General features: G+C 47.3%; 1 protein-coding gene across 4 annotated transcripts in view; it reads left to right on the top strand.

Moving 5' to 3' along the window:
* The window catches only part of LOC111070082 (teneurin-a), a 134,881-nt gene that overhangs the window by 71,439 nt on the left and 44,955 nt on the right, over positions 1–18,487 (top strand). For all 4 annotated transcript variants that reach the window (XM_022360386.2, XM_022360385.2, XM_022360390.2 and 1 more), the window contains 4 exons: positions 5,128–5,442; positions 6,630–6,736; positions 16,181–17,479; positions 17,574–17,768. In XM_022360386.2, coding sequence (XP_022216078.2) covers positions 5,128–5,442; positions 6,630–6,736; positions 16,181–17,479; positions 17,574–17,768 — 1,916 coding nt within the window. The remainder of the gene's footprint in view (positions 1–5,127; positions 5,443–6,629; positions 6,737–16,180; positions 17,480–17,573; positions 17,769–18,487) is intronic.

Here is an 18,487-nt window from a genome sequence, read left to right as displayed (position 1 = left end):
TCTGGTCTGGGACCGTAATCATACTAAGTTATGATATTATGAATTATATGATATGATATATGAATCCGACAAAGTCCTATGGAGTATTCATCCCATCCAAATTGATGTTCTTCTTCCGCTCACTTAAGAGTTTTGTGTCATACTATGCGAGCGCTGAATAGAGTTGATGTATGAGGCGATTTCCACTTCCCCCCTGCCATTCAGAACAAAAAACAACGAAATGCTAAACAAATTCGATGAAAAGTGTTCGGATGGCGCGGCCCCTGTGTCTCCCTTCCACCGGAATTTTCCCTAGGGCCCGATCGAGCCTGAAGGCCATTAAACGTTTTGTTGCGAAACTTTTCAATGGATTGCAGTGGTAGTGGCAGTGGCAGGGGCACTCACACAAATACACACCCATACGCTTCCAAAGGAAGTGGAACAAAAACTATGAATTTCGTTTTTCTGCCCTGCGTGGCATTGTTGGGTTAAGTCCCTTTGCCCCTTCTCACGTCACCCCCGCACGTCCTTAGGTCCTCAGGTCCACAGGTCCTCAGGTCTCACGTTGGATGTTGGTTTCATCAGATTCGTGCCTCACAAAGCGAAAACTAACAAAACGCCCACCAAAAACGTGATTTTCGCAAAACGTTCACATACACATACACACACAGAAAGTTTCGAATAATGAGAGGGAAAGGGGCGACGTGGAGGGCAAAAAGAAGTGATTTGAACGGGGGAAGAGGTGAAGAGGCTTAGGGGAAACGTACGATAGATCCAAACAAAATTACACGCTGTGTGTGAGACGGCGCTGAAAACGTGCTAGAAAAATGAAGCGCGAAATCAATAATAACACACAGAAAGAGACGGCAGAACCCACGGCAGCGAGATGCAGAGAGGGAGTGAGACAAAAAACCAAAAAGGTGAACAACAAACTGTGGCAAATGGCTACGTGCAACATTAACATCTGCAACGGCAACTGCAACGGCAACTGCAACGGCAACGGCATCCAAATAAGAGCCAAAGCCAGAGCCCAGCGCATTGTCCTGTCACGCACTCTAATGCAGATATAATGGGCCCTGAGTGCAAGGGAGAGGAGAGAAGCAAATTGAAATAGAGGGAGGGAAATACTATTGGGCAAATCGTTGGAGTTGATTGATTTTTTTCCGGGTACAGGGGGTATGTATTACGAAAAATTCAGAATTCAGAATTCCCAAAACCAAAAACCTGAAACCCAAAGAAGACACTAATCATTTTTACGTTCTGCATACATACATATGTATGTACATTCACATACACTGTACATAAACCGATATGCTGCAGAACTAGAGAATTTGATGGAAGAGTAAGTAAATCTATAAATCTAGGAATGAAAGCTTCCAAAAGCGAAAGTGCACGTTGTAGTCTTCGCAAGAAATCCCTTACGTCATACCCAGCAATGCCCCACTTCGTGGCCCCGATGCACAACACATTCATTCACTTACCAATGGATAAGTCATTGCCTTGAACAGGTGATTATATGCAGTGGCTTTCAAAAGGGAAATTCAGTGTTTTAGTTTTAGTTCAATTGAGACCATTTGCTTCCTTCTTTTCCGCCCATTTAATACTTGTGATTCTTAATCCAAAGAGAGAAAAATACTCCATCTGTATCGGTGTCTCGTGTGGCATGCCACACAGAGGGGGCACGCAAAATTTAATAAAGGCGGGGACGTTTTTTATTGTTGTTGTTGATTGCAAATGAAACGAATATTATTTGATTGAATAATAAAAAACACTTGGCAAAAAATAATAATAATTTCCAGCAATCCTTGTTATGCGTTGCTTTTAAATCCAAATTAAATTAAACAATCAGCCAGACACACACAACACAACATAGTGTGAGAGAGAGGGGAAAACAACAAAATGCCATTTTTTGGGTTACAAAATGAAAATGCGCTGGACACTGAAGAGTATGCAATGGTTTTTTGCCGGACTGGTACTTGTCGCACTTTGCGTGTGGCACAACTTTCGTCAGAGTGTCGAGTGCTGCACAGGGATCGGGTGCATTCGGGTGTGGTGTGGTTGGTCAACAGAAATAATAATGGCAGCAATATACACACTGACACACACACACACACACATACACACCGCACCATTCAACAGAAAGGGAGAGAATGAAAGGAGGACACACACACAAACTGCACAGGAAGCATTTGTAATGCCGCCAGCAGCGCGAGGAAATTTTACTGTGACCCCACCATGGCCCCAAAAACACTTCCTGCTGCCTGACTTTCCCCTTCATTGCCGCCCCATGTCGTCTCCTTCTGCTGGTGGTGGTTCTGCTGGTGCTTCTGTTGGTCAAGAGCACCATTCGAATTTCTATTCGAATTGTATTACACTCCTTAGAGGATCTGACTTTGAGAAATGCCTGTGAGGATTAAAGCAGCACCTAACACGAAAGATTCGAGGAATCGTACATACATATGTATGTGGAGGGGGTTCCCTTAATTAGCTCCATCTTTTCAGCATTAATTGTGAAGAATCCAAAACTGTGGCATCACCAGTCATTTTGCCTTCGAGGGTATTCCCACAGCGAGGCAACAAAATACGTTGCGTGTGCTGCCAGTGGGGCGACAGCAAGAAGGGGGAGGAGCCGCTTGGCAGACTGTTTATGGTTTTTGGCTACAACTTAATTTAAATTGTTTAATTCTATTATTGTTGCTAATAAATCACAGGCACAGCTTGCGCTGTTCGCTGCTAAGCGCCACAAAACACACAAACACACACACACATACTATATACATATGTATGTATATGTATATAGATATTTGCACACATAGATACAGATACACATTTGTCTTGTGCCGCCTGCTGCTATTGCTGCTATGGCTGTTGGTGTTGTAAGCGGCTTTCGCACTCATTTGACACTGGGACTGGCACTGGCACTGGTCCTCTCTCTCTCTCTCTCTCTTTCGTTTTCTGCCAACGGGGGTTCATTCATTGTTTCGTGTTGCATACTTTCAGGCGTCAGCGTCATGACCCATTCCCCTCTCCAGGCTACAGATTACACAGATTTTGTTGCTTTTTGGCCCTCTGTCCCAACTTTTGTAAATAATTTGAAGCTTGATTTTTGGTTACATTAAAAAAAAAAGAAATCGAAAGATTGTAGGGAAAATCTATCTCAAAATATAATGGATTGGGGCGCAGTTCATTCGGCGGTTGAGCCGGTTTACCATGCATCGCTTTCTCCACTCGAATTAAAACAAAACAAAACAAAACAAAAAAGCTGAGAAAAAAACAAAACCAATTTTCAACAGCCGAAAAAGACAAAAAACTCGCACCGCACACACAGAACAACCGCATGTCAAATGCAGGCCAGACCCCAAAAACCGAGGGAGGACGAGGCTGAGGCACAAGGATCAGGACCAGGAGCAGCCGTTAGTGGGCGTGGAGTGTAGGTTGACCAGCAAGCGACCGCTTGACATGGCCATAAATAACAAAGCCAAAATGGCGGCAGCAGCAGCTCAGAGCCAAAACCAAACCAAACCAAAGCGAGAGCCAAATGTGATATGTCAAATGCACTCGACAGCAGCTGACGATGGGACTCGACTCTACAATGATGCTGCTGCTGGGGGACGGAACAGAACGGCAACCGGACCCATTCGAATGATATTAAAATAAGCACTGTCATAGATAAGCTAGACGGGCATAACGGGTTATACGGCGCCGCCATCAGTGCTGCCTTGGACGAGACTGTACTTTTGTGTCAACCGTTGCACTGCATCAAAGGACGGAGATAGCTCTTCCTGTAATTGCCTTTGCGATTAATGAAAGCCCCATTGCCCCTTTGAGTTTTCACCATGGAAATAGTCTCTGCCTCTGACGCAGGAAAAAGTTCTCTCGCTCCCTCTCCTCTTTTTCCATCACCCGCTGTCAAAGAAAACATACTTTTGAAAAACATTTACATAACAAGTGCTGCGCAGCGACAAAAGATGGCAGAGATTGCCTTTGAGGCAACTGTACTTTGCATATATGTAATTGCCATGCAAAAATGCAGAAGGAAATTACCTTTAAGGCTTTTCCTATTGCTTCTCCTATTTGTAATGGGATTTTAATGAGGTTCATTTAAAGCGTTGCCAGAGGATTTATAAGTCACTGCTTTTCATGGGACTGTACTTATTCTTGCTCTCCCATCACTGCCATCAAATACTGCATACAATTTTTCAAACGATATCAATAGGTTTACGTAACTTCGCTCCCTTTAAGGCTTGATCAAAGCACGTCTTGGGATTTTGGTTCGAGAGGGGCGAGACTTGGTCGAGAAAGTGCACCAAATTGTGTCAGCCAATTCTCTGGAACGCTTCCAATATTGTTTACTTACTTGTCGACAGCTCCTCCTCTTGTCGCTGCGTCCTTGGAACGTACACATGTACACGCACACGCACTCCCCACTCGTGTGTGTCCGCAAAAATGTGTTCGAGAAATAACAAAAAGGGCAGCAGCAATTTGTGCTGCATATTTGCGGGCGGCGCCTGAAAATGGCATCCACAAAGTGTGGCACGGCGTACACTCTGGCACACACAGTAACTGTCAGCAAAAAGAGGCAACAATGGCGAGCAGTTATCGAGCGCTAGCAGCACTGCATTTCCGCATAATGTTAAGCGATAATAAAACACAAACAACGGCCGCCGCCACAGGGAAGGGATAATGAAAACTCTCACCCAGCATGCCGCTGGGCTCCAAACCAGACCGGAGCAGACCGGAGCAGACCAGACCGGACCCAAGCCACTCACATATGCATTGATTTATGTTTTTTAATTTAAAATTTCCGCATCACTTAACCGCTGAAAATAATAATGATAATAATAACAGCAGCAGCAGCAACAATAAGCCTTTGTCCTTTGTCCGCAAGGATGAGATTTAAATATTGCGGGAAAAGCGGAAGAAGGAGAAGGAATTTGCGAATGTAGGACGAAAACTTGTGCACATGTTTTAATTTCCGCATTACAAGCGCTTCTCGCATTCATTCTCCCTGTGTGAAGAGTCTCCGAAAAAAAACAGGGAGTCTCCTCCAACACTCAACCACCAGACCACCAGACCACCCAACCACCCATCCACACTATTCGTACTCCATGCACTCACTGATTGTCCATTTCTCTTTTGCCATTCCAGATTGGGCGGCCACCCACAACAGATGCCACAAAGTATGTCAACTGGCAGCAACACAATCGGCCATGGCGGCATCGATCGTGGTGGCGTCGTCATGCCCATGGGCGCCGGTACAATGCCCGTCGGTGTGGGCGGCGTGGGTCAAGTGGGCGGCAGCGGCGGTGGTGGCCCCAATGCCAACGTCGGGCCACCGGGCAGCGGCAATGGGGGGCCCCATTGCCAGATAAGCGGCTCACAGCCGTTGGTCATGCCCGGATTCCCATTGCGTAATTCCCACTCAGCGCATGCACCGCATTATTCGCCATATTCGCCATCCAGGTAAGCAGAAAGGCCGAGTCCCCCTCTAACCCTTTAACCCTTTAACACAGGACCCTCTGCTACGCGACCCGCGGGTGCAACCCACCGGAATTCAAGTTAAATTGAGTGTTTGCTCTGGTTGGGTGGGGGCCCTCCGATATGACTTCCAGTCAACTGATTTAACTCAGGCGTAGGCTTCGGGCCAGCGGGCAGCCCTCTCTCTCTTAATGGTCTCATTCGATGGGTGCGAAGATTAAATCAGACATTCCTCCCGCTTTATTGATGGCCTTGCAGGCTCAAAGCCATTGCAAAGCCATCCCCAAATAGATCCACCTGAGATCACTCTTCGCCTGCTGCAAAGTTCAACAATTCCAGGGGTCGGGATACTTTAACTTCTTCGTTTTTGTTTTCCACTGCCTTAGTGGGTTGCTTCTGCTGGTGTGAGAGGCTTCTTCTGTCCGCAAACTCCTTCGAGGGACGATATTGAGTGATTTGAATCACCTTTGGGAGTAACATGAGCCGTCCCCGAGACCCGAGACCCCGTCCTCTGGACAATTGGAATGCAATTGTTAATTCCCTTTAAGCCACCACACCACACCACACCCCACCCCATTCGCATTTCCTTCAACTTTTACGCAATTAGATGAAGGAGCGCCACGCCGACAGACAGCTCTGGCTGGCGGCCTGCCGGAGGCGACTGGCACTAGCAGTAGTCGTATGTCGTATGTAGTATGTGTGCTACCTATATTAAAAAAGTTGCCAGCGGTTACCAACAGTTTGACAAACTCATTGGCGTACTTACTCTTGCTGGTTGCGAGACCCAGTCCCAGTCCCAGTCCCAATCTCTGGCCCCCATTATGTTTGTGCATAAGTGGGGATGTGGCTGTTGGCGGTGGCAGGGTGGCTGGGTGGCAGGGTGAGGGGTGGCTTTGGGGTTGTGTTTGTTTGGTTGGTTTTTGTGGTCCTTGTGACATGTCAAGCGTCTAAAGCCACAGGACGAGCCAAGGCAGCAGCAGAGTCATCCAGATGACGGCTTTAGCCGTGTGTCTTGCGGTTCCTCCTCATCTTCCTCATCGTCCCCATCGCCCCGTGCCCCTGCTCCTTCTGTTTGCCCGTTTTGTTAATTACAAATGCAATTCTCAGTTTGTTTAAGCTCTACTCACCCACTCTCTCTCTCTCTCTCTCTCACTCTTTTGTTTCGCCCACAGGTTTCACATAGATAAGCGCTGTCAGCACCGATGTTCCTGGAAATGCTTGAGCATCGCCTTAATTTTCGTATCCGTCGTCCTAACCGCCATGTTGGCATACTTTGCAGGTAAGCATACTTTGCGATGAAACGGCAAAAACGGTGAAAACGGCAAAAGCGGACCCCTGTCCGCGGATACGCGGACGCCAATGCGGACGCCAATGCGGATGTGTGTGTGGACTGTCATAATGCCAACATAGTTAATGAAAAATACACATACACACGGGCAAATATTCGCTTAGTTCCACACTCCAACCGCACCCCGAGTACTCCGAGTACTCTGAGTACTCCCTCCGAGTTCTCCGAGTGCGAATATATGCGCACACATACATACATGCATACAGTGCGAGCTACACACGTAGAGATAACAAGGCAAATACATCAAAGTGTTTGCTTTACATTAGCGTTAAATGGTGTTAACTTGCACACACACATACACACACAACTTGAACGCTTGTTGTTAATTGATAAATATTCAAAATGTTTGGGTGCATGAACATATGTACGTACGAATTATACAATTGACAAGCAATTAGAAACCGCATCGCAAACCCTAGACCCTAGACCCCAGACCACGCCAGGCATCCCCTGGCCATCCCACTGCCATCAAACCAGCCATCAGATCGCTGATTGCATGTCGAGTCTCTGTCCCTGAGAACTGGTGTGGTAAAACCCCAAAAATCAATTTATCATGGCCCACTTTTTGACATCCTTGTGGTTACATGGTGATTGGTTGTAGGAAATTCAAATTTTACCCACCGGATATCTATCTGTAATTCTTCCTGCAGCAGGAGCTCCTGGAAGAGTTTGCGTTTGCACCGATAACATAATTCTATATTATATAATTATATATTCATCCAATTTCCATTATTATGGATAAATGCAGTGACTTTATTGCGTAGCTTTCGTTTATTTAAATAGCCATGGAAATTATGAAACTTGAAGACTTTTAGCGCTCTAAGTGGTGAATGGTAATGGTGGATCGTTTCCGCTTTTGTTTATGCCGCATTGCTGGATTGGTGATGCCGAAATTAAGTTCTGGAACTCTGGTCATTCATTCACAGACATCACCCACATACTCGTGTGACACGAACCTGGAAACCTCAACCCCGAGCCCCGAGTATCTCTAACCGTAAATTCACTTCACTTTAAGTTCCATTTGCAGCTGAGAGAAGGAAGTTGATCCATCTCCTGTTGGGTCCTGCTTCCTTTCCTGTTTTTGCTTACAACTTGGTAATTAAACACGTTTGCTGTCGGCCCCAGCCCCAGCCCCAGCCCCACACCCACTGCTGTGCTCCCTTCCAAATTATATTTACAGGTCAATTTAATTTATTTTTTCTCTCCGTTTTTTGGCCAACTCTGTCGCTGTCGCTGTGGCTGTCACAGGCTATGGCTATGGCTATGGCTCCTGACATTCCACAGTGTTTGTCTGTTGTTTTCCTCTGGCTTCTCTCCGTGCGAGAAGCGTTCGGTAAAAACTTTGCACATTAAAATATGTAAATTTTAATTTGAAACAAAAGGGTTGACGTGGCAGCCCCGCCAACCGTTGACAGCAATGGCGACAATGACGACGCCTCAACCACCGACCACCTACCACCCAGCCATCCTGTTTCCTCTACCCACTCGGAGCTGCCTACCATCCTGTGGTGGCTGGTGGCTGGTGGCCTTTGCCCTGACGTTTTATCTAGTGAAACATTGGCCCAACTTTTTGGACACTTTTTACGTTTGTGCGTCGACATCTGGGTTGGCAGCTCTGGCGGCCCATCTTTTTCGGGGCAAGGGAGCTGCCATTTTGTTTTTGATAAATCTAAACCGAAAGCATTCAAATTTATGTGGCAAAGCCTCCTAAAAAGAAAGACTGTCTCGACGTCTCGACATTCTGCTGGGAATTCTTATAGTGGAGTTTACCTCAGTTATAGATACGATTTTCCCCATTGATTCTCCTTTTTTGAGGCTTAAAATATTACCATAAATAAATGTAGAATGGATTTTGCTCTCTAATTTATAAGTCTAAATCCACAGTTTAAAGCGATTATGTTCCCAGCGGAAAGCTTCGGAGTAGTTTCCTCTCTCCTTCAGCTGTAGAGCTTCATCAACTTCCCCTGCATTCCATTTCAATTTCAAGCCAATCTTTCCCCCTAAAAAACCCTCTATCCTCGTTCCCGTCTCTCTGTTCCAATTTCTCTGCCTTTCTCTTCTTTCACTTTTCCTGTGCGTTTAATTTATTATCTACGCAACAACAGAAGCTGGTGGCGAAGAAGCACGAATAGCACAAGCAGCAGCAGCAGCTGCTCGAGAGTCGGAGGCACTGATTTACAGTTAGCTAAAAGCTGCGGCTTGTTTTTGGGGGAGGGGCGTTACCATACAGGGTAGGGGGTGGCGTGGCAAGTCTCCCTGCTGTTGCTGCTGATGCTGATGGGGCTGCGGTGTCACAGCGTTGCAAGCGAACGAAAACAAATTTACAACAAACCACGGGAAAAATATGTGATGCCACTTGGAAATAACTCCTTTCCCTTCCCGGAGCCACCACATCTTAACCCACACACACCCTCAATGGGGAGGTGTGTGTGTGTGTGTGTGTGGGCGTTGGCATCCCCTTTCTCCAAGGATCCCAGGTTTTGGCACAAAATGAATTTAAGTTGAAAAGTTGTGAACATTTTGTGGATAGCTTCGTCTGTGGGGGGATGATGGGAGGTGTGGGTTGGGGGCGTTAGGATGAAGCTGTGTGTGGATTTCACTGATTTAATTGTTGGCAGCAGTAGCAGTAGCAGAGGCAGCAGCAGAGGCACATGCTTGAAATATATCTTTTAAAAATAATGTATTAATTTTTGTGGCACTCCATCCCATTCCCTCCCTCCAGCCCCTAGTCCAACCACTCCCCAAAGCCACCGCCATAAACTCATTTGTGTAAAAAGCTTTTTGTCTGTGGCTGTATCGGTGTGTGTGTAAGTGTGTGTGTGTGTGTGTGTCTGTGTGTCTGTGTGTTTGGCTTCTGTTTCCCCATTGCGGTAAATGAATTTACGCTTCGCATCTGTCCCTCTGTCTTTTGGCGCTCTCTCCTCTCCTTTCCTTTCCTTTCCGACCCTTGAATTCCATCCTCCTCCTCTGCTACCCTTTCTCTGTGTGGGTCGTTTTATGGTTGAATAGTTTTAAAACTGCGGGGCATGCTGGGGTTAAGACATGGTAACATCAGCCAGTTATCCAGACAGAGGGGCAGGTGGCCCAGAAATGGATGTTGTTTTCACGCTTTTCCACCCCACCCATACGCCCAGCCAGCCAGTCAGCTCCAGCCAGCCCTCGCCCTTAAATAGTGGCTAATACTTTTCGGAGCAGCTCCAAGCCCCCCGCTTAGCCCGCCGCTTAGCTGTTTGCACAATAATTTTATATTAATTAAGCGCAAGAGGGTTCCATAAAATTAGCAAAACACTTGCGGGCAATGTGGATGTGGATGTCGCCCAGCAGCTACTCCTCGCTGCTTGTCCTCTCCGCCCTCGCCCACACTCTTTAATCTTCTTGCTTTTAAGTGGCAGTGGATTTGTAAGTACATACATATATACCTCTATATACATATGAGATTATATCGCTCGATGTGAGTGAATAAGTGTGAATGTGTGTGTGTTTGTGTGTGTCACGCCCGTTGTCAGTAAATTAAGAGTCAGACAGACGCCATTCATTTGCTGCTGCCTTGTCTGTCTGCCTCGTCGTTAAAGCAGCTGTTTGCCGCCACGCCCAGAAAGACAAAGACAAAGAAAAGAAGGCCCCAAAAATATGAAGGCCACTGAAGTATGCAATGATATAGTTCGCCAGCGATAAGACTCCTTCGTTCCGCAAATACTCCTGTACGCATTTCACTCCATACAGCTGTCATATCTGTCCCAATAATCGACCGCAGTGTCAGCAGAGGGCAGCAGCAAATGCAGATACAGCGGGTGGAAGGGAGACAGAGGGTGAGAGAGAGAGAGAGAGAGAGAGAGAGAGACGCGAGAAGGCCAAACACAATGGAGAAATCAGAGAGAAAGTTGAAACAACTGCATCGACCTATAAAGTTGCATAAATGTTTGCCCAGCGATTTACAAATGTGCCACTTTCTATCACAGCAAACGTACAGAGAGAGAGAGAGAGAGAGAGAGAGACACCAGACAGTAGACAACAGTTAATATGCTTGACTGGCAGCTGGAAGCATCTCCACCGCCCCACCACCCCACCACCCACTCCGCATCACAGTCCCTCCCTTGGCAATCCTTTCTGGATGCGCATTGCAGTAGTTATCGGAAATAGGTTAATCGATTTTTAAGCGGATGGCTATCGGAAACTCATTCGATATGCACTGTTTCACAGTCAGCCCCCCCCCCCCCACTCCAACCCAACACACACACCAATACATTCCCCCACTTTCGCTCTCCCTCTCTCTCTCTCTATCTTTGTGAATCTCTGTCTCTCTCTTTTAGTGCATTACATGCGGAGGCCAAATGGCCAAGTGCGTTCGTGCATCCATTTGTGTTGAAACTTCATTGCCCCCTCCGGCTGCACGCCACCCTGGGATGCCACCATCTGTGTGGTTGCATGCTTTGCTGCCCTGCCAATGCCCTTGCCCTGCCACTGCCACTGGCCACTGCTCTGGTGCTATTACTGCTGCAATGACCCCATGGGGCCTGCCCTGTTTCTGGTCTGTTTCTGGTCTGGTCCGGTCTGGTCCGTCGCATCCTTCTTCCCGCTCGGATGAGTGGCAGTCCTTGCCCCTCGTCTTATCGGCGTTGTCATTTACAGCAGCTGGCCTTGTGGTTAATGCGATTTTATTTTCATTTTACTTTACGTTGCGGCTTGCTGTAAATTTAATTTGTTGCCCTGCATACTTGAAGACAACCACTCGGCCCTCGGTACTCGGCACTCGGCTTTCGGCTGTAGCTCTTTCCCTGCTGTGCTGCTGTCATCTCCCACCACAGCACAGAGAAGAGATACAGAGGAAATATAATCCTACTGAAATTAGATTCGATGCACATTCCGATGCCTGTCAGTTGTTCATCAGTAGTTACTGTCGGCATTACGCTGGCACAAGGACAAATTATGCTGAATGTGGGCCACTCATCACAACAAATTCGAATGTGGCCAATAAAATGTTTTGGCACAAATCGAATTGTTTAGTTCATTGGCAAAAGCCTATGCAGCCATGCCCAGGCAGCTAGTGGCTTATTTCCACAGTCATCGAATCTTAACTGCATCAATCTGCAACTGGAGAGCTCAGGTAATTGCTAGATATCTCTCTCAGACTCTCATTAAATAAACAAACTGTCAATGGTAATTAACTGGAACTTAAATGGCCAATACTGAACACTTGAGTTACAGGTTAGCGAGGGCTTTGCCACAGATAGAAGATTCATTTTTGAAATTCATAAACTCTGTCATGTGACTCAAGAATGAAGCAAATAAAACCACTGCACAGAGCTTTGCCAATTAAACGTTCGGTGCGGCTCCAATACCCTCGATTCGCATCAGATACATCACTTGCTGCACTAACCACAGAATGCCACCTCAGTGAACTCAGTGACCAGTGCAGTCGAGGCCTCCTTGCACGATAGAGCCAGAGCTGCCAATTAGTGAATGGAGCTGTCCATTTTTCTGCGGTTTCCTTTGCGCCTAACGAATTATGCCAAGCACTCGGAAATTGTTGGGCTCGAATTCCGTTTTTCCTGTGGGTCAAACATCAGTCAGTCCTCCAGTCCAGTTGTTTAGTCAGTCAGTCAGTCAGTCAGTTGGCAGACCCGATATGGGGTGGTTGGGCTTGGGTGGCCGGAGGCAAGCCAATCATCCGGAAATGCGAACGTCACGCACAAGCCGCAACAAAGAAAGTCAATTAGCAGACGACAGGAGGAGCCACAGCAACAAATAGACAAGCCAGAGCCCAAAGAAATATATTAGAAGGAATGTTCTAATTTTTTTACGTTGTTGGGGAAACTAAGAAATGGCCACAAATAATGTTTAGCAAACATTCGGCAGATCCTTAAAAAAAAAGGACAAACCTATTGAAATACATTCCAATTTAAATTACACACACATGCAGGCGGCGAGGAGGACGGACTCTGCGAGGGACATTTGTCACTGGCAGCCCACAGCCAGAGCAACAGCAACAGCAGTCGGAAAACACAGAGGGCGCGGCCTTACAGTCCTCCATTCTGCCGTTGGACTAAAGGTGTGCGCATGTCGTTTAAATAAATTATTTTCCTCAAGGAAGTGCAATTAAGGAAATGTTTCATAAATTTGTTGCTGTTGCTGCTGTAACTTTCTGCCTGACCCTGGCACTGGAACTGGTTTTAGGCATGCCTTTGGCTTTGCGTTTGGCTGTCCGTCCCCATCAGGAGCAATTAGAAAGGACCCTTCTGGGGCCCGACCTATGATGTGACTCATTAGTTGCAGCAAAGGAGATCTTAAAACCCTCTTTTATTCATATGTGCTGGGCTTTTAAACGAGAATTCGCCCCTGAAGGAGAGCTTCGAAAGTTATTGCCTACTTCTAGGCCAGTACACAATGTTCTGGAGGTGGTGGTGGAGGAGAAGGAACCGAAAGCGGAAATAATTAATCGAACACATCCGCTGCACACACCCTTTGAGGCAGCAACTGGAGCAGGACTTGAATTGAGCTAAAAATAAATGCCAACTGGAGTGTTCCACCTAAGGGGTGGAGGGACGCGACTGGACTCATGTGTCAGTCTAATGATGTGCAAACATGTATCCGGGAGATACTTATGTATCTGCAAAAACTGACTATCGACTTTCCCTGGCCATGCCACCGAAAATAACCATTAACCACGGAAAGCGGGTAGGATCATTTGGCAGAAGGACTTTATTAGAACAAATTGTAATCAAATTTAATTGGTGGACGACAAAATAGAACAAGATTGACGGCTGAAAAGGCAAGCCGGCCCCAGGCCCAGGCCCAGGCCCAGCGAGAGCCGCAGCCCGCGTCGAGGTCTCCAGTTGCGAGTCCGTCATTGTTTGTCTAGCGGTTGTTCGGTGGTGGACAGGGGAGTGGGGGCCCACTTGAAAGAAAAGCTTGTTAACTTAATAGAACAGAGAAAAAGAAACCCTGCCCTGTCCCGATGGAAGTCCTAATTTATTAATGATACTTGGCCCCCACTATCTGGAACTTTGTTTATTCTCATTCCCCGGCCCATCCGCGTTTTCATTCGTGTCATTTCGATTCGTTTTTCGTTGTTCCTTGGACAAATATCTTGAGGAGTGGAGTTCCAAGAGCACATTAGTTTACATGTCAAGGAAATGTTTTTTTTTTCCTGTCAAATTCTTAGGAATGAGAGGATTCATTGCAGATGGCTACTACGTAGTTCCGTCACAGAATGACAGACCAGCCGTTGATCCTAGTATTCAGATATTTATATACCACCCTCCCTCCACGGGGATTTGTGTATACTCTAAATATAGCAGCAATCGAATATACTGCTCCATTAACATAATTCCAATCGATATGTGCCAAGGAAAGATGGAAAATGCCAGTCCAGAGTCCCTTTAATTGCTTACAGGCTTTGTGTTCTGCCTGCCCAAACACTGCCGGGGGATTGAAGCCGTGATTGAGGCTTAGTGTAGGCTACACAGTCAATGATTGATGGGACGATTCAACGTTTTTAAAACATAACTGAAACTGCCTCAAAACTTGCCTGAACGAATCCTTGGGCTTGCTTTATATCTACGTTAATTGAAATACTTGCCTGGCCCCTCTCCACCTCTGGTAATTCTGCTGAGATTTTAAAATTGGCCTTATCCTTATCGTCCCATCCTTATCGTTCATCTTGAAGCAAATTTAAAGCGCAAACGAGTCGCTTAATCATTTCCTTATTTGCGTCCTTGCGTCTAGGACCTGCTGGCGCCGCATTTCCTACCAATTGCCATAAATTTCTGGCCATGGTTATCGATAAACGATAACCCCAGTCCTAGTCCCGCTGCCAGCTGGTGGCCAAATGCAAACGTGTTAACAACGGCCACTTTGTGTCCATGTGTGTGTGTCCATATTCATGTCCATCCCTTCGCTGTGTGTGTATGTGTGTGTGCGGTGTGGTGCGGTGCGGGCCCCTTCGGTTCGGAAGGAAGGAAGGAAGGAAGGACGGAGATGCCACTGAGGATGGCAGGGAGATTTTTGATTTATACTCGTGTGCATATTAATATGGCGTTAAAATATGATGCCGAAATTTATGTGTGAAAAAGCAGGGCCGAACAAGAAGACTGCAGTGCTGCAGAGCAGCTGACGCCATCGCCGTCGCCTGGCCACCAACTACAGCACCACAGAAGACATTATTGCCCCATTGCAGCTCCATGCCTGCCCCATGGCCGCTATACGGCTCCATCCTGGTGGCAGCAGCCCGAGGAACAGATTTATGGGGGGAAGCGCTCTTGCATCTCTCTCGATTTATGGCCGCACATTTGGCCAAACCGAATCGAAAGCCAGCCAAAAGCAAAAGCTGCTGCTGCAACAGAAGGCGGCGAGCTAGAAGCCGAGGAACAAGTTATAGCTACACTTGAAAAAAATACACCACAGCGACTTGGAAAATTATTCAAAGAATATGAAATTGATGGCTGCTCTTAGACATTGTTATATCATATTGAAATAGTTCCAAAAGATTTCTGGATACATAACTAAGAAAATTCAGAACATTGTTTTAGGTAAAACAGTAAAAGTATAAAATGATGTGTGTTCAGGAAATTTGTGAAATTCAATAGATTTTGATAATACAGATACCCATTTTATGTTTAAGTCAGCTATCTGATAGGCCCTATCTTATGTTCATAGGAAAGTTCGCTGCTGCTGCGTACTATTTGTTTAAATATTAAATAACTGCTTAAATTTTGGATTTTCGGTAAATAAATTTCAGGCAGATCAAAACAGTTTGCTGTGTGCAAAGACAAGACAATACGAAGATTCTGCATGAGGAAGAAATGCCCATACAAAATTTCGTTTGACGCTTCCTGGTACCGGCGCGCGGGGCTCAGCCGAAAAGTCAAAAAATTTATTAGCGCTTTGGATAAAGTTAATATACGCTTCTAAAATATAATTTTCCAGAGAATATCAGATAGAAGCATTCGAAGTTGAAAATTGTTAAAGTGTGAAACAATTTATGGAGTTCTTTATTCGCTGAAATAGGCAAAGGCCCCACTGTGCGAAATGCATGCACATGCATGCACAGACGAAGCCGTTGGGCAGCGGGCTTTCGGTCAGAGACGAAGCTTAGCCGAAAATATAATTGAAAGCCAGCGCGCTCTCTCTGTACATGGGAAGTAGCGATAAGCCCAGCCATAGAACCGGTTTTTTGTTCGCTCATGCAGCATCTTGTTATTGTATGGTCTTTGTTACAAAAGTGCGTGCCGATCACTGGTTTACATAGTACATAATACTATATATGTATGTATACATAGTAGATAATATACTATACTAGATATACATATATACTCGTAAAAAGTCATTTTTGAACCCAGTTTTCATTCCGTTCTGTTCTCTTTTTCGTTTACACAGCTGTCAGCTCGATGAAGCCGAACTTGGACAGCACTAATTGCATCCTAGTCCAGGACGTCAAGTCACAGCCGCACGATCTGCGTGGCGGGCCGGGGGGGAAAGCGAACGACAAGAGCGTGGGTGGGGCCACTGCCTATCCCACGGAGGAATCGATACAGACCAGCACCTCGGACCACGGCAGTAACGGACATGGACTCAATGGAGTGGCGGGTGGGGCCGGCGGTGGTGGGGCAACGGGCATTCAGCAGCAGTTGCTTCTCCAGCAACAGCAGCCTCACTCGATCAACCAACCGCTGACGCCGATGGACGCGACCAACACCCAGCTGCAGGACCATCAACTGACCTACGGAGGCGGCATCGGCAACGGCATGGTTATGGGCCCGGGCTCCCTTAACGGACAGCAGCACAACATGCTGCTGGCCCAAGCGGGCGGCAGCGGGATGCACCACCACCAGGCGCTGCAGCCACAGCTTGGAGGAGGACAGTGGCCGCAGGTCGTCGAGCTGAAGGAGTTTAACGAGGTGTACCACGCGAATATACCAGCCTACCAGTTTTGGACTTTGGAGTTCCGGAACAAGCATCCAGCCTTCATTCGCTTCAACTTCACGCTGCCGTGGGGCGCCCACTTTGCCGTATACTCGCGCCGAAACGTGGCGCCGTCGGTCACGCAGCACGACTTTGTGGAGTTCATCAAGGGAGGACGTCTGGACAGCCACCTGCGGCACCGTCGTAGCCCGGGCAATGCCTCGTCGATCGCCGGAAAGGACTGGGACGCAGTGTACCTCGACGAGCAGCAGCAGCACCTCCAAGAACGATTCACGCCACGACCAAATCTACAGTTCAGCTACGAAGAGCAGGATGCAAGCAGGATGGTGGATGCAAGCAAAGACGAACCAGACGCCGACTCCGACTCCGACCCCGACTCTGGCGAATTCTTCGATGTCGAAACGCCCCTGGATACGGCAAAGCACCTCCAGCGACAGATCCACTTCCAGCAGCAAAATCCACAGTACGCACAGCATGAAGTCAAGAAGCGCTCGGCGGTAGATGGCGGCGGCCTGCCCGCCCTCGACATGGACGCGATGACGGTGAACGTATCGCTGCTGCAGTATCTCGACACAGGCCTCTGGTTTATCTCCGTCTACAACGACGAGCTGGTGGCCCACTCCGTCTCGCTGTTGGCCGAGGAGGCCGAGGGCGTCAGCACCACCTGCCCCAACGACTGTTCCGGTCGCGGAAGTTGCTACCTGGGAAAGTGTGACTGTATTGATGGCTACCAAGGCGTCGACTGTTCTAAAAGTGAGTCTCTGAACCTGCAGATTTTCTTTCTCTTTCCTTTCCCTCCCTATCGCTTTCTCTGTAACTGATGCCATCTCTTTCCGTTCTTTTGCAGGCGTTTGTCCGGTGTTGTGCTCGGCGCATGGCCACTACGGCGGCGGAGTCTGCCACTGCGAGGACGGCTGGAAGGGGGCCGAGTGCGACATTCCGGTGGGCGAGTGCGAGGTCCCCAACTGCTCCAGCCACGGACGGTGCATTGAGGGCGAGTGCCATTGCGAGCGCGGCTGGAAGGGACCGTATTGCGATCAACGTAAGTGTCAAGGCCTCTCCTCCGTTCCGCTGACTTGGCATAAAAATGCTAACATTATTTATTTGCCTTGTTTGAGTTCCATCTCCCTCCGGCCTTCATTCTCCGGTATCCAATTTTGTGCCTGCGCCCTGCGTCCTGGGCCATGTTGACACTGGACGATAAGGGCCCCACCGGTCAGGAATGGGGAAACGACGATGCCAAAATATTTCAGTTAATATGCCGACATCTGCTCCTGCTCCTTCTCAGTACCCTGCTCCTCGCTTTGTGTTTGCCTTAAATGGACAAAGCGAGAGAGAGAGGCAAAAAAAGGAACCAAAATTTCAGGATTTCAATGGATAGCAGGTGGAGGTGGAGATTTCTCCGCTCCAATCCCAAGCCACATGCCTCAGATAGCTTTGATATTTTTAGCCAGGCGTCACAGCGACGCATTCAGGTTGACATTTAAACATTTCTACGAAGAATACCAAACTGTTGGGTAATGCGCAAGAGAAACAGACAAATCAAGTAAATTATTTGCAGGCGACGCACAAATATGAAAAATACGAGTAAAAGACAAATGAAGAACCAACTCCCGACCAGGAAGTACCCTTCAAAATATAGCAGGCCTCAAGATTGAAATACTTAGTTTTGAAGCGCCTCCACCGAGAAGCGCTATCTGTCTTTAATAAATATCAAATCAAAGCGGACAGAAAGATTGAGAGTTTAAGTGGACAGCCAGG

This window comes from Drosophila obscura, unplaced genomic scaffold (genome assembly GCF_018151105.1).
Source record: "Drosophila obscura isolate BZ-5 IFL unplaced genomic scaffold, ASM1815110v1 contig_28, whole genome shotgun sequence".
Lineage (NCBI taxonomy): Eukaryota > Metazoa > Arthropoda > Insecta > Diptera > Drosophilidae > Drosophila > Drosophila obscura.
This window is presented reverse-complemented; position numbering and strand designations above follow the sequence as displayed.